Source organism: Pituophis catenifer, unplaced genomic scaffold, assembly GCF_029215685.1.
Source record: "Pituophis catenifer annectens isolate HBS135680 unplaced genomic scaffold, rPitCat1.0.hap2 SCAF_14, whole genome shotgun sequence".
In the NCBI taxonomy this organism is placed as follows: domain Eukaryota; kingdom Metazoa; phylum Chordata; class Lepidosauria; order Squamata; family Colubridae; genus Pituophis; species Pituophis catenifer.
In genome coordinates this window covers 14107496-14123807 of record NW_027256894.1, presented here as the reverse complement: position 1 = coordinate 14123807, position 16312 = coordinate 14107496, and the positions used below count along the sequence as shown (strand labels likewise).

Here is a 16312-nt window from a genome sequence, read left to right as displayed (position 1 = left end):
GGTGCGGTGGTTGACCTTCAGAGCTGGTGCTTGGTAGTGTAATGGATGGAATGATGGCCAATAAAACAAGACTCAACCCACTGCTTCTAGAGGAGGGACCAGTCCAGCTGAGTAATGCCCTACCATCCTGGAGGGATGGCTTGCTCCAAGTTATTGTTTGCTCCTGCCTAAGCAGTGGGGTTGGACTAGAAGACCTCCAAGGTCCCTTCCAACTCTGTTATTCTATTCTATTCTATTCTGTTCTATTCTATTCTATTCTATTCTATTCTATTCTATTCTATTCTATTCTATTCTATTATTAATTTTATTCTATTCAAATTCTATTCTATTATTCGAATTCTATTCTATTCGAATTCTATTCTTTGAATTCTATTTGAATTCTATTCTATTCAAATTCTATTCTATTGTTCGAATTCTATTCTATTTGAATTCTATTCTATTCTATTCAAATTCTATTCTATTCTATTCTTCGAATTCTATTCTATTCTATTTGAATTCTATTCTATTCTATTCAAATTCTATTCTATTCTATTCTTCGAATTCTATTCTATTCTATTCGAATTCTATTCTTTGAATTCTATTCTATTCTATTTGAATTCTATTCTATTCTATTCAAATTCTATTCTATTCTTCGAATTCTATTCTATTCTAATTCTATTCTATTCTATTCTTCAAATTCTATTCTATTCTATTTGAATTCTATTCTATTCTATTCAAATTCTATTCTATTCAAATCCTATTCTATTCTATTCTATTCTTCAAATTTTAAACAAACAATGCAAAGCCATTAATAAAACTTTACAAACAAGAAACGGTTTGGCTCACCCAGCCTGACCTAAGCTAGAAACAAAGCCACTATATGACGACTTGCTGTGAAATGCAACTTTCTTTTCTTTTCTTTTGTACATGTAGATTTGCTTTCCTTGTGGCCTATATAGGATCCTCTCCGATTGGGCTGCTTAGAAATGTTGTCGGTGAATAAACAGCATTTTTGCAACATATAACTTCAATACACACAGAGAGACACACACAAATAGTCGATCCTATGTAATTTTTGAATGCCCCGTTCTAGTCGAAGGACTAGAATTTCCTTACAAATATGCATTTCTAGAAAAGGAACAAAGCAAAAAATCATCATTCATTACTTATAGGAAGTCCTTATGCAATTTGATTCCCTTGATTACAAACAAGTTCAAATTCAACAAAGCATTTACAGTCTGGGCTGATTGTTATAGAACACAGGGTAGTCCTCCACTTACGACAATTGAACCCAACATTTCTGTTGTTAAGTGAGATTTGCCCCATTTTATGACCTTTCTTGCCACATTTGTTAAGGGAATCACTGCAGTCATTAAAGTCAGTTACACGGCTTTTAAGTGAAAAGGCCATCGTTAATCATGAAAAATGGTCATCAATCACATTTCTCGGTGCCGTTGTAACTTTGAGCGGTCACTAAACCAACTGTTGTAAGTCAAGGACTTCCTGTATAAAGAAAGCAGCACGCCCCGATATTGCAAATCTACCCCAAAGGCTGCCCACCGAATATCGGAGCAAACTTTTGTTTTCATTCCAGAAGACACGCCTGGATTAAAATCCCTAGATGGCGAAACTCTTTGTGAAAAAGCTTGGGAGGAAGATTCTCAAGCGCAGCAGGTGTTCCACAGGTGACTTTTCTTCAATAGAAATAAAACGCTCTGGACTTCGGAACTTCCTTCCTCAGGAGATAGCATCCGATGACTTCAAGCTCCGAAGAGAAAAAAGGAGAATTCTGCCTTTGTATTTCACGCTTAAGACAGGAAAATCAAGAGGCATTTCTCACCAGAGCTGAGACGTCTACAAAACCGGGGAAAGAGACTGAACTCGGAATAAATCAAATCCGCACAGGCTCTTTCAGTACAGAAATACAACTGGGGGGGAGGGGGGAGAAAAAAAAGGATACCACTGGGTAATCCTAAAGCAGTGATGGCGAACCTTTTTGGCACCGAGTGTCCAAACCTACTATCTGGAACGAGCTCCCCCCGGAGATACGGAACGATTTGGCACCTACTATCTGGAACGAACTCCCCCCGGAGATACGGAACGATTTGGCACCTACTATCTGGAACGAACTCCCCCCGGAGATACGGAGGATCCCGGATCTGCGTACCTTCCATCGCGCGCTCAAGACTTTCTTGTTTCATCAGGCTGGCCTGACCTAAGTCTTTCCCCTTTTTAAATGAAAATTTTAAATTTGGTTTTAAATTATTGGGGTTTTAAATTTGTTCAGCCAAATGATTTAATTCGTTTTATTCTATTTTAAATTTTGTATTTATATGTTTTATTCTATGGCTGTTCACCGCCCTGAGTCCTTCGGGAGTAGAGTGGTATACAAATTCAACAAAAACAAAACAAAAACAAACCAGAACATGCGCGTGCCAGATTGCTGGAAACCCAAAACCAGCTGGCCAGCGCACGCATGCATGCCAACCAGCTGATCTTCGGGTTTCTGGCGCTCCGGCATGTGCGAAGACCAGGTGGCCGGTACACATATGCATGCCAACCAGCTGATCTTCGGGTTTCTGGCACTCCGGCATGTGCGAAGACCAGGTGGCCGGCACACACATGCATGCCAACCAGCTGATCTTCAGGTTTCTGGCGCTCCGGCATGCGCGAAGACCAGGTGGCCGGTACACACATGCATGCCAACCAGCTGATCTTCGGGTTTCTGGCACTCCGGCATGTGCGAAGACCAGGTGGCCGGCACACACATGCATGCCAACCAGCTGATCTTTGGGGTTCCGGTGCTCCGGCACACGGAAGACCAGCTGGCTGGCGTGCACGCACGCGCCGGAAACCATAAGCACAGCTGGTGACAGCGCGTGTGCCCACAGAGAGGGCTCTGTGTGCCACCTCTTGAACGCGTGCCATAGGTTCACCATCACAGTCCTAAAGGAAGGGTTTTCCTCTAGTTAGTATTTCAACTCCTGCACCAAAGTGGTAAAAGAAGCTTGCACACAAACTCCGTCCAACGCTGTGGTCCTTCCTATTCGCCACATTTAAGTTTCAACCGACAGGTAGTTCTTGACTTACGACCACAAGCGAGGCCAACATTTTTTTGTGGCTAAGTGAGGCAGTTGGCTTTTGTCCCACTTTACCATCTTTTCTTGCTACAGTTGTTCAGTGAATCACCTGCAGTTGTTAAGTTAGCAACACGGTTGTTAAGGGAATCTGGCTTCCTCATTACCTTTGCTGGTCGGAAGCTCATCAAAAGCTTAAGACTTTTCTATTTTATCAAACTGGCCTGGCCTAAATCTTCCCCCTTTTTAAATGTGGAAATTTTAAATTCGTCTTATTTATAGGGTCATGGGTAAGGCGTTTTAAATTGGGGAGCCATTTTGGATTTAATTCTGTTTTAAACGTATTTTAATGTTTATATTGTATGTTTTTTAATTTTGGCTGTTCACTGCCCCGAGTCCTTCGGGAGAGGGGGCGGTATAAAAATCTAATAAATAAATAAATAAATAAATAAATATTGCATCAGAAATACGAGCCAGTTGCCAAGGGTCTGAATTTTGATCACGTGACCATGGGGATATTTACAATGGTCGTTAAATGTGAAAAACAATCATAAGTCACTTTTTTCAGTGCCACTGTAACTTCGGTCACTAAACGAATGGTTGTTAAGTCAAAGACTACCTGTATAAATTTTTAATATGGCAAGAGGCTATTGGTTTCCAAGGGGAGGGCAAGTTATCATATCCATTCTAAATTCCCCTTTTTCTTCTCTTCTCTTGACAAAAGGAAGTCAACTCATTTTTTTTAAAAGGCTGAAAACTGTTGCGGGTTAATCGGTGTCTTTCTGTCATCTGAACCCAGACTCACCTGTCTCAGTCCAATATTTAAATATTCCTCACGGCAGGTTCAATCAATACCGATATTGTTAATCAAATTGAATTCATTATTTTCTATACTGCGATGACCCGCATCGAATTTCTCCTTATCGCATCCTTTTTTTCCGGGCCCAAATGGATGTGCGCGCCTCTTAAAATTTCTTACAACCCCCCCGCAAAAAGGCACCAACTGCCTCTCCTCCGTCCCAAATTTTTAAAAATTTTATTTTAATCAAAGTTAAAGACGTGAGTGAACATAAATACAATACACTTAAAAAGTTCTTCATTCTTTGTATTGGTGCACGTAAAAGAACCCCATTAGCACAATTCCCGAGAAGATCTGCGAGCAGGCAAACTCTCAACATGCACGCTTGGAGAAAACGAAGAAAAATAAAATAATAAAATAATAAAAAAAAAAAGGGGAGAAAGGGAAAGAAAGAAAGAAAAAAAATACTCTAGGAAAGAACCTTGAAGAGCAAAAGTCACACACACGCTTTTAAAACCTCAGCACTCTCTGACACACTCAGAAAACGAACGATGCATACATAAATAGATAGCGGGTGCAAACAAGCTATTATGATAACATGTGTATAAATTTTTTGTTAAGGGGGAGAGGGGAAACCAAGCAGCCTTAATGATTAAATACATTCAGTTATTGATTGCTAGTTGTGCCATACAAGGCATTACCAAAGAAGGGGGAAAAAAAAATAAAGAGGAGGGAAATTGTGCTGCAGAGAGAGAGAGAGGGGGGGGGGAGGGAGAGAGGGAGAAAGAAAGAAAGAAAGAAAGAAAGAAAGAAAGAAAGAAAGAAAGAAAGAAAGAAAGAAAGAAAGAAAGAAAGAGAGAGAGAGAGAGAGAGAGAGAAAGGAATGCTATATACAAAATGAAAATGAAGTGTCTTGGGTTAATGCATGCACGTTTAATATGAGAAGTGGGAAAAGCACGGATGCCCTCCAACGTAACTTTGAAAAAGCCCTCTGCACTCAATATTTATTTGAAAAAAAAAAAAAGATGATAATACTTTTTTTTAGCCATGGTATCCATCAGTTTCCAAAAGGCCCACCTTCCTAGTGGATACAGTTGTGTAGAGTTTATGTCTTCATCTGTAGGAACTAAAAAACAAAGGACCATAAAAAGAAAAAAGAAAGGTTGGTTTTGTGCTAAAAGGAGAGGGGGAAATTATATGTTTTTGCATGACATGCATGATGGGGGAGACTTGTCCTCTTGAAGTCTACAAGGGGCAGGCCAAGAAAAATGAAAGACTTATGTGTGTGTGTGTGTGGAGGGGGGCTTGTGAAAGGGAAGGAAAAAGCTCAAGTCAATTTTTCATCTGCAGATGGTCAAACATTTTAATATTCCAGCTACAGGAGCAGTTCAAATCTTCTGAATCTTTTCCCCAACAACTACAGGATTCTCTTTTCTGATCTTTTCAGCTGCGTCAGCTTTGTAATTGTAAGAGCAACTGTGGACATCTGAGTAACGGTGTACAGCACAGTAAACGTTCCCACACCTGCATTCAAACCCTGGAAAGAAAGAACAAAAGATGAAATAGCAATAGCACGTAGACTTATATACCACTTCACACTGCTTTCCAGCTCTCTCTAAGGGGTTTACAGAGTCAGCCTCTTGCCCCCAACAATTTAGGTCCTCATTTTACCGACCTCGGAAGGATCGAAGGCTGAGTCAACCATGAACCTGGTGAGATTCGAACTGCCGGCAGTCAGCAGAAGTAGCCTGCAGTACTGCACTCTAACCACTGTGCCACCGTGGCTCATGATATAAATATTATTAACATGTAGGGGTAGGGGTAGGGGTAGGGGTAGGGTAGGGGTAGGGGTAGGATGGGATGGGATGGGATGGAATGGAATGGAATAGAATAGAATAGAATTCAATTCAATTCTTTATTGGCTAAGTGTGATTGGACACACAAGGAATATTTCTTCGGTGCATCAGCTCTCATTGAACATAAAAAGCTATAAGTGATAAATCATGGATCATAGATAGATCAATAGATCAATCATCTATTCTATTCTACTCTGTGAATTATCACCCCCGTTTTAGACTCACTGTTCAATTCAAACCTCCAAATGACTGGATCCAAGGGAACTTACCAGTGAGACCAACCTTCTTTCTGCACATAAAACATCGAGTTTTTTTCTGTTTGGGTTTGTCAAATGATTTGCCTTGTTCTTCCGAGGAAGGTTCTGCACTATCTGATGCCGAAGCTGAAGAGAAAAGATGGATAAAGATCAGGATACAGCCAGGACATGGGAAGCCAACTCAGCACAGTTCAAATCCAAAGCCTTGGGGGTCTTAACTCCAAGAAATTAACCTTGGATCCTCTGCCATTCAATCGTAACCATCTCACTCCATTTTTTCCTCTATGAACAATTCAACATCCTGTTTAGAGCTGGAAAGAATCCCAACGATCATCTAATCTAATCCTCTGTAATGTGCAAGAAAATCATTTTATTTATTTATTTTGTGAATGGGGGCTGCCCAGTTTCTTCAGAATACACCCCAGAGACAAAGGCCTCCCCGTTGGTCCCAGGACATGTAAAATAAAGGTAACATTGAGTATGAAGACTTGAAACAGCAACTTTTATGATTCTCTAGTGAAAATTCCTGCAGAAGAAATGCCTCAATACTAAGTCTTCTTCACTCAACTTTTCAGATTAAGCAGCCCATCAAGATATATCCTTGTTTTTGGTATCCAAATCCAAAAAAGGAACCCAAATCCAAACCAATAGCAAGCTGTGTGTAACCCACAAGTGAAGAAAACTCTAGGTATTTTCAGCACTGGTTGTTGTCAATGGTTGCAAAGCCATCCTCATAAAAAACATTTTCCTTTCCTTCTCACCACAAGGGTTTCTGAACATCGCACCCAGTATTTTTGGGATAAAAGCCCATCTCCAAAACCACTGGGGCTAAATGAAAGAACCCGTATTTTGCATACAAGGGGATATATCCGTGACATTGCCAGAAAATATAAATATCCATTATCCTCATCAGCTTACAGTCTACCTTGCTATGTATGAGATACTCAAGGTAGCTTGCTCAAAGTAAAAGATAACTCTTTTTTTGGGGTGAACCAACCACTGAAATTTTTAGAACGAATTAGAAGGTCTAATTTTGGATTCCCAAAAATACTCTCTGGGGGCTTCAGAATCCCTTGCAATTGCTTCTTACATTTTTATCCCCTTCTCCCTTTCTTGCAGATGTTTAAGACACTTGTTTCACCCCTTAGGAGTTCTTGACATCTTGTTCTCAGAATGAACCCTGCCGCCACTTTTGAAGGATAAGAAAAGTCTAACCCAACCCAACTCAACCCAATCTCATCATGGCTTCAAAAGGTGACCGTCGTATTTCCTCTGACTGCTCCCATTGCTACAAGAAAGGATTCCAAGAAAGAGCTGCTCCAACATGGATTCACACAGTCATACACAAACCAACAATTCCAGACAAGCCGACATGGTATGCAAAAGAGCTAAGAACTAACTGAAAAGCTAAACTGGCAACTCGTTGACTGCTTAATTGGAAACCCTGTATCCGACAGCTAATTATACCAATGATTAGTAAGCAACACAGAGACAAAAATGACCAGGTTTACACATGATGGATCAATGCAATGTGTGGATCCAGACCATAAATCATTCTATGCCAGGGAGGAGAGAGATATTAAAGTACCAAAACAACAAAATGTTCCAGAGGAACTAACGCATGCAGAAAATCCTATTGACTAGTTTCGATAGAATAGTCACAAAATAATATCCCGTTGACCATCTCAATACAATAGGTCAGTGTTGGCGAACCTTTTCAGCACCGAGTGCCGAAACGGGATCACGTGTGCAAGGTGCCTGCTCTTCTGGTTTCCAGCGTGTGCATGCGCACCGGTTCCCAATTCAATCACTAGCAACCTGAATTAAAAGGGGTGAGATGATTGACCTCTACCCAAGATTTAGCAATATGGTGGAAGTGCCATGGCCTAAAGCAGGGGTGTCAAACTCGCGTCATTACGGCAGTGTCATGTGACATATCGGGACTTTCTCCTACATTAAACTGAGCAGGGGCGGGGCCAACGTGATGCATCCGGGCTGCGGGCCGCGAGTTTGACACCCCTGGCCTAAAGGATCTGCTATGGTTGCAAGATTCCATCTTGGAATCCTGGATCTGACAGTCCAATGTGGATTGGATTGTGGATTAGATAATCCCAAAGTCTTTCTTGGTTATTCCTTCCATGGTTTCCTGAGTATCTGCCTTGGTCTCCTGTTGGCTGACCAAACTGGAGACCTTTGAAACGCTGTGATAGGTGGAATGGAAGACAGCTCTCCACAAAAACAAGATTAAACGAGCCACGGTGGCGCAGTGGTTAAGAGTGCAGTACTGCAGGCTACTTCTGTTGACTGCCAGCTGCTTGCAATTTGGCAGTTCGAATCTCACCAGGCTCAAGGTTGACTCAGCCTTCCATCCTTCCGAGGTGGGTAAAATGAGGACCTAAACTGTTGGGGGAAAATATGCTGACTCTGTAAACGGCTCAGAGAGGGCTGTAAAAAGCACTGTAAAGCGGTATATAAGTCTAAGTGCTATTGCTAAATCTCCTAATGGCAGGCTAATACTTGGTTATGTTATCACATAGGATAACGTAACCATTCCATTCCCTGGATGCCGAGTGATGACACCACTGCTCCTTATGTGTTCATAAAATTAATGGCCCAAAGTAGGTCTTGAATTATGACAAGAGGAGACAATGGGTTTCTCTCACATGCTCACACGCTCATACAACTACGCAACTGACAGCTTGACAATGAAAGGCTGTGTGGAAATTTAAGTGTTCATTTAAGGTCACGCTTATTGTTAATTTTGCCTGTAAACCCTTTTGTTCTTTACGAAAACCGCATGAAGTTGAAAGGCTGCAAGTAGAAACATGAAAAAAAAAAAAAGAAGATTAGAGGAGAATTATGACATGGGAAATACACAAGCAACGGTGCGGAAAAGGTGTGTGTGTGTGTGTGGGGAAATTGGCATACATTTATTGGCACCACATAGTTCAGAACAGCATTAGTAAAACTACAGGTAGTCCTCGACTTATGAACACAACCGAGCCCAAAATGTACGTGGCGAAGTGAGAAATTTTGTGAAGGGAATTTTGCTCCGTTTTACGACATTTCTTGCCACATTTGTGAAGGGAATCACTGCAGTGTGTTAAATGAGTCACACGGTTGGGTGAGGGAATCTGGTTTTCCCCCATGGACTTTGTCAGGAGGTCGCAAAAGGGGATTGCGTGACACACACCCACATACACACACCCCTGGGACACTGCGACCGTCACAAATGTGAGTCGGCGAGTCAAGCATCCAAAGGTAAATCACGTTGACCATAGGTGCAGTGGCTGTGAAAGTGTGAAAAATGGTCATCGGTCACATAAGTTACAAGTGACGTGGTTCACTAAGCGAAGTGTTGTTAAGTCGAGGACCGCCTGTATGAAGTGCATGCAAGACTAAAATGGCGGCAGAAAGTAGGAAGAGGAAGAGACATTTGCAAGCAGAGGATCAGTTTGGCACAAGAGGTGGGAAAGAAAGGGGAAAAAAAGACGACAAAATATTTTACGTCTAGGTCTGATATCACTTGATAAGAATGGGCACCGTTTAGATCAATTTTACCCTTTCTGATTTTCTCCAATTGGCTCCAGAACACTCAGCAAACAAATGCTTGATGCAAGAGGAGATCCCATGTTCTCCATCCTCACTGGGAGAGACACTCCTGAGCTCCATTTTATCAAATGTATCAACCAGAGCTTCCCAAACTTGTGAAATCTGGAGCACAACTACTCTATCCAACCCCCAGATGGAACAGAATAGATATTTTAATCATAATTAAGCAAACAAATTCTTTAGCAGCTTTAAAATATGAGTGTGCAACTGAGGCTCTCTGGGTTCGTAAATCCCCTTCCAAAATGATGTTGTTTTTAACGACGTAGGGAGTAATCAAAGCAAAGATAACGTTTCCTTTGAGCTGAGCCCAACTCCTGGGTGGCAGGATGGATCATCTATTTTGTTATTTTGGCAATGGTACAGAAGGAGCGTGACTGGAATCAGTATCGACTTCCTAGCCATGCTGAGCAAGCACGTTGGCTCAGTTTTTAAGATGCTGGACTTTGCCGGCTAGAAAGCCGAAAGGCCAGGTTCGAGACCCGAGCGCCACGCAATGGGGTGAGTTCCCGTCCTTACCTCAGTTCCTGCCAAGCTAGCAGCTCAAAAGCATGCAAATATGAGTAGATAAATAGGATCACTTTGATGGGAAGGTAACAGCATTCCGTGACATCATGCCCGGCCACAGGACTGTGGAAATGTCTTCAGACAGCGCTGGCTCAGTGGCGGAAACGGAAATAAGCACTGTTCCCTTATAGTCGGCGACAACTAGCGGAATAAAATCCGCAGGGACTCCTTTACCTTTTGTTTAACCTACTCATGTCTCCAGCTTAGTGATTCTATGACGGGTCTCTCACTGAAATACTAGCCACGTTCAACCCTGCATAAGTGTTTTTTGGAGATTAGCCAAGGTCAGTCAAATGTCGCTATCTATACTACCAGTAACAGTAATTGTATAAAGTTTTAATTAAGTTTAAACTAAATTACATTTAGTCTTGGCATGAATCTATCTACTTTTTTGGAACATGTCCTCCAGAATGCTTCTTGAAGGCCAACTCTGCTCATGGAAGCTCTCATCTGTTAAAATTGAAAAGCCACATTTAAACAACAATCCTGTTCTCAAGAATTCAGAGGAGGAATAACCTAGTGACCTCGTTTGAGGGGGGGAAAGCTAACATTTTGGGTGGCCACTTTCCCACGAGAGGGGGGGAACTTCAGGCACCATCTAAAGCAAGAGGGAGATACATAGAGATAAGCCACTAATGGAGGCTTATTTTATAGCCTTTGCTTTACTGAAAGAGCTCAACAAAATGCACCACTCCAAAATTAAAGGCTTTGCTGCTGGATTTTGTTATCGATGTGAACATCTGGGGAGGAGGAGGAGGAGGACACAAAAATGGGGCCCTGGAAGGACATTTCCAGACACACTTCAACCATTTTTGTGACAAATCAGTGCAACCCAGTACACTGTTTTGGGAAGCCTGCAAACTTAACAAGGAAACCCACTTACCTACTGTGGTTAGTGTTAAATCTGAATCACAGCTCTTCGTTTTGGCTCTTGAGCTCTCCTCCAGGAAATCAGGGCCATCTACATTATTGTCTAGGTTCACGTCATAATCACATTCTGTTTCTGAGCCCCTGGTAATGTCAGGTAAATCTGAGTTATCCATCGAAAATTCGTCTCCGGTACTGTCTATTGAAATTGTCTCGGCAAGCTCCACTGATGTTGGTTCTATTTATTCAACGGGATATGTATTTTAGGTTATGTGTTTGTGTTTTGTTTTCTTTAGATTTTTTTTTTTTAAAAAAAACATGCTACATGCACAGTTTTAAAAACAATTTGTTTATTGTTAACATCCCCTGCCCCAACATAATTGGATTCAAGGTCTGTGAAACATAAAGTTAATTAGTTCTAGAGAGACATCAGATAACAGGGTAGGTAAATTGGTAGTAAGGATGGACTGTTTAGCAATGGGATGCAATTTTAGCCCTGCTGTGGTTAGAAGGAAGATAATAACAGCATTTATAACAAAAGAAGAAGAAAAGTTCATCTGAAGGTGTTACCCTCCATGTAGTCCTATTTTTCCATAACACCCCACCCATCGCTTCCTTAACTCTACTGGATTAATTTCCCTTGCTTTGCCAAACATTGGGAAATTCAGTATTCCTCTAAAACAGACAAAATTCAACTGAAAGAATGCTTAAAAGGGAAGTACAGATGGTCCTCGACTTGCGACCACAACAGAGTCCTGAATTTTCCATTGCTAAGCGAGACTGTTGTTAAGCAAACTTTCCCCCCATTTTATGACTTTCTTGCCATCGTTGTTAAGTGAATCTGGCTCCCCCCCCCATTGACTTGCTTGTCAGAAGGTTCACCCAAGGGGATCACACGACCCCGGGATACTGCAACCGTCATATGTACAAGTCAGTTGCCAACTGTCCATATTCTGATCCATGGAGATGCGGCAACAGTTGTAAAGTATTAAAATAAAATGGCCATAAATCACTTTTGTCAGTGCTGTTGTAAGTTCTAATGGTCACTAAATGAAGTGCTGTAAATCGAGAACTGTAGCAGAATGCCTGACTGACTGACAGGACAGGTGCTTTTAAGATCTGGAGTCCTCTTGGAAGATAAAACTGCATAAGATAACAAACCTGCTGTCATCTTTTACATTGGGCCTTCAGGCCTGCCACATTTACTACTGTGGGAAATTGGGACGGGGGGAATTGTATGGAGCATGGGTGATATATAGTCAAAATAACATTCCTTTCTCAGAGAGTCAAGGACATCTTGCCCTTCACCTGGAGGACTGGAACTGGGAGGTGTCTCCAGTTGGGACAGTGTCTTGATTGGATCAGGTGATGGACATGTGGGTGCTTGGCAGGGTCTTGGACTTTCATTTGGGTGGGGAAAACCTGGAAGCTTTCAGATTTGGGTTTTCCCAGATGTGCCAATACGTCATCTCTAATAAATTGGAACTTTGAGGAACTTCAAGCCTCAGAGTCTTCTTTCGTTGGGGGTGTTACTTGGAACCCTGACACCTGCATACTCAACACATCAAAACTACACTGAAACTGTTAACAAACAAGGTATACAAGATAAGGATACCTTTGAGTCAAGGTTGACTCCTAGTGATTATTTATTTGAATTTATTAGCCACCCAACCCCAATGGACTCCAAAGCACATAACCATGTCCATGTGGTTGGGCACTATCTTCTTCTACCATGTTGATCAACTGTCCAATCTAACTTTCAATCCTAAGGTTTTCTGCCTGTGTCCTATCCAAGAATTGTTCAGATCTCATCCTGTTGATCAACGTTTTAAACTAACAAAGACGGTCTCCAAAGTGGTTCTAGGTAGCAAATATTCCACATGCTCTTCATCACTTCATTGGGATGCTTACCTACACTGTTTGCTGCCTAAATGGATACGTACATCGTTTCATAAGAATCCACAAGTGGTCAAGAAAATAACTGGAAGAGTCAAAGATGTCTCTCTGCCTGTCTTATGTATATCATCATTCCTATATCAGCTGTTCCCTACAGATGTTGGGAAGCCTCCAATTTGGACATTTCCCTCTCCCCTTTTCTTGTTGGCCCAAGAAAACATGGCTTCATTTGAGATGAAAATGGATCATTTCCCTTTGACATTACCAAACCGTCTTACTGACTATCCCACCCAATGGGAAGGCAGAGAGCTCCAAGCTTTCCTTCTTCATAAAAATATGCTGTTTTCCTAAATCAGTTTCCATGAATTACAACTACTGGAACTGAAAACAAAATTCTGTATCAATCGGTTTACTTCTATTTCACATCTCGTCACATCCTGCTCATCCCACTATAGAAGAAATGTATAGCTAGAGCCCCCCCAAATTCAGATGAGACTCTAAGAGTTGCTACCACATAGTCAGATTACATTGTCAGAAGTGGGGAACTGCAGTGTCTGTCTGTCTGTCATTTATATTTATAACTTGGCTTTTACAAAGGAAAATCCCAAGAACGAAACCAAGAAAAACATTAGAGAAACACACGTTCCAATTAAAAAATACTTTAAAAGCATAAAAAGCTATAATAAGAAGCAAATATTGAAAGAGATTTCTGCATAAAAAGATTGCGCATGCATTAAGTGACAGCATTTGGATTCCAAAAGTTAAATGATGAAAATAAAGGATAAAAGTGAGCTTTTGAAAAGTAAATCAATCTAAAGGACTCTAGCTTTCTGAAATAAAGGACTCTCCTTTATAATGAAAGATATATGTGGTCATCATACTTCTAAAGCCACCAGAAGACTTGACAGCTGGAGCCCCACTGACTCTAAGCCATCAACCCCTGGCAAGAAGTAGTTGTCCAACTATTGACTTTGGCAAAATCTTAACATATGCTGCTTTTGGTCACAAAATCTGTTCATCCCCCCAAAAAATTCATTCATTCTTTCTTTCTCTTTCTTTACTTTCTTTTCCTTCCTTCCTTCCTTCCTTCCTTCCTTCCTTCCTTCCTTCCTTCCTTCCAGAAATACTGTATTTTTCAGAGTATAAGACGCACCTTTCCCCCCCCTCCAAAAAAAGAGGGTGAAAATCTGGGTGCGCCTTATACTCCGAATGTAGCCCTGCCCAGCTTCTCAAATGGAAGTTTCAGATGTTGAAAAAAGCATCAGAAAGGAAGCTTCAGAAAACAAGCCCCCAAACAGAGCTTCAGAAAAAAAGCCTCCAAACAGAGCTTCAGAGGCTTTTTTTCTGAAGCTGTTTCGGAGGCTTTCAGAGGCAGAAAAAAACGGTTTTTTTCTGAAACAGAGTTTCAGAAGTTTCAGAGGCAGAAAAAAAAAAGAAAAAAAAAAAAAGCAAGGCACAGAGCTCACAACCAAGGAACCAGTTGCTAAAATTCACCTCTGGGAACAGCTGATTGGGGGTATTCCGGGAGGCCAATCCACCTGCCAATCAGCTATTTCCTTATTTTCCTCCTCAAAAACTAAGGTGCGACTTATACTTCGAAAAATACGGTAACTCAAGGCAGCGAACATATCCCACACACCTTCCTCCTCCTATTTCCCCCACAATAACACAATCTCTGTGAGATTAGTTGGACTGAGAGAGAATAACTGGCCCAAAGCAACCCAGCTGGTCTAAGGCGAGACTAGAACTCACAGTTTCCACACTTTTTAGACCAGTGTTTCTCAACCTTGGTAGCTTGAAGATGGGTGGACTTCAACTCCCAGAATCCCCCAGCCAGCAGCGCTGGCTGGGGGATTCTGGGAGTTGAAGTCCACCCATCTTCAAGCTTCCAAGGTTGAGAAACACTATTCTAGACTGATCCCTTAATCACTAGACCAAATGGGTTTAAATGCTGCCATTTACTTTTTGTTACTATAACTCCACAGATAACCAGTGTCACATTCTACCAACAGAGAATTACTCGGGGGAACCACACTAAAAACAACCCAGATCCAATAATATTACCTTCTGGGATTTAAAATCAGAAGGATGCTCAAATGCTCTTTAGTACAGAGCAGCAATCCCACATCGTTGTGACTTGGCAACCTGGCTTGGGGTGGGGGGGGTGGGGGTGGGGGATGGGAATTGAGCTGCATGAGCAGCGGGCCAGCTCACATGTACATGTGTGCATGCAGCCCTTGTGTGAGTGGCAGGCCAGCACGCATGCGAGTGAGTGCCTGCCAAGCAGGGTGGATAAAGATCAATGTTTTTTTTAAAAAAATCAAAAAAATCGGATTTTTTTTATTTAAATCAGATTTTTTTGATTTTTATTGAATTTATTTTAATAAAAAACTTTTGGGGTAAAAATCTATCGCAAGATAGTTTTCTATTTAAGATACATAAATAATTTAGTTTATTCAGCATGAAATGGAGCTTAGTTATGTAGCATGAGGCTGTCTATTCTGCAACACTGGGACTATCGGTGAGTCAAGAGCGGGTCAAAGGAGCAGCAGAGATGACAGTTGCTCTTTAAAAATTATGATTTAAATCGAGTTGATTAAAATCAAGTCTTTTTACTAGTGATTTAAATCATGATTTAAATCGACTCGATTTAAATCAAATCCACCCTGCTGCCAAATCTGCTGTTTACACAAGTTGAACTGCGAGAACTCCGGCCAACCACTCACGCGCTCCAATTCTGAATAGGCCACAACCCGGTCGTGGGCCGTGGCCCAGGAACTGGGAACACCCTGGTACAGAGCACTATTATGGCAATTCCAGAAGGACATTCCTTACCACGACTCTGAGTCAATCTGCAGTCCTTGCAGTTTCATTCAGTTCTGCTGGTGGTGGCTTTTGAACAAGCAGAATGTTCCGATCGCCGGTCATAAAGCAAGTGAACAAACTTTTCCTTTTCTTTCTTGCCTCTGGGGCAAAGCGTGCGATTGAACGAGGAAGAACGCACCCCCCCCCAAAAAAAAAGAAAGAAAGAAAAGAGAAGGCATTCCAAGACGTACCTTGTACGTCTTCTCCTTGAGGTTTATCCATGATGTCTGAACTTTCCACTTCACATGTTGCCACAGATTCTGCTAAAAGGGACGATGGGCTGGATACGGGGCTGGGAGAGAAGAAAAGTTTGCTTTAGAAACTGCGGCCATTTTCTTCTTCTTTTTTTTTTATTGAAAAGTTTTATAAGAAATACAAACATTTTCACCCCCCCACCCCTCCTTTCCCTCCCTCCCCCCCACCCCCCTCCCTAGACTTCCCTGAACAAGTACAGGGTATAGCATTCACAAACCAAAAACTAGAATATGCTAACAAATTATTACATTACATATTCCCCCTAGGTCCTTATCTCCTTATAAC

General features: G+C 41.6%; 1 protein-coding gene across 7 annotated transcripts in view; it reads right to left on the bottom strand.

Annotated features, from left to right (window-relative positions):
- Positions 1-4140: 4140 nt before the first annotated feature.
- Positions 4141-16312, bottom strand: part of ZFAND6 (zinc finger AN1-type containing 6) — a 61373-nt gene continuing 49201 nt past the window's right edge. For 5 of the 7 annotated variants that reach the window (XM_070953503.1, XM_070953504.1, XM_070953502.1 and 2 more), the window contains exons 4-7: positions 15964-16064; positions 11028-11249; positions 5981-6094; positions 4141-5392 (exon numbers count right to left, since the gene is read on the bottom strand). In XM_070953503.1, coding sequence (XP_070809604.1) covers positions 5244-5392; positions 5981-6094; positions 11028-11249; positions 15964-16064 — 586 coding nt within the window. In that variant the 3' untranslated portion in view covers positions 4141-5243. The remainder of the gene's footprint in view (positions 5393-5980; positions 6095-11027; positions 11250-15963; positions 16065-16312) is intronic. The other 2 variants (XM_070953507.1, XM_070953508.1) reach the window with 2 other exon arrangements.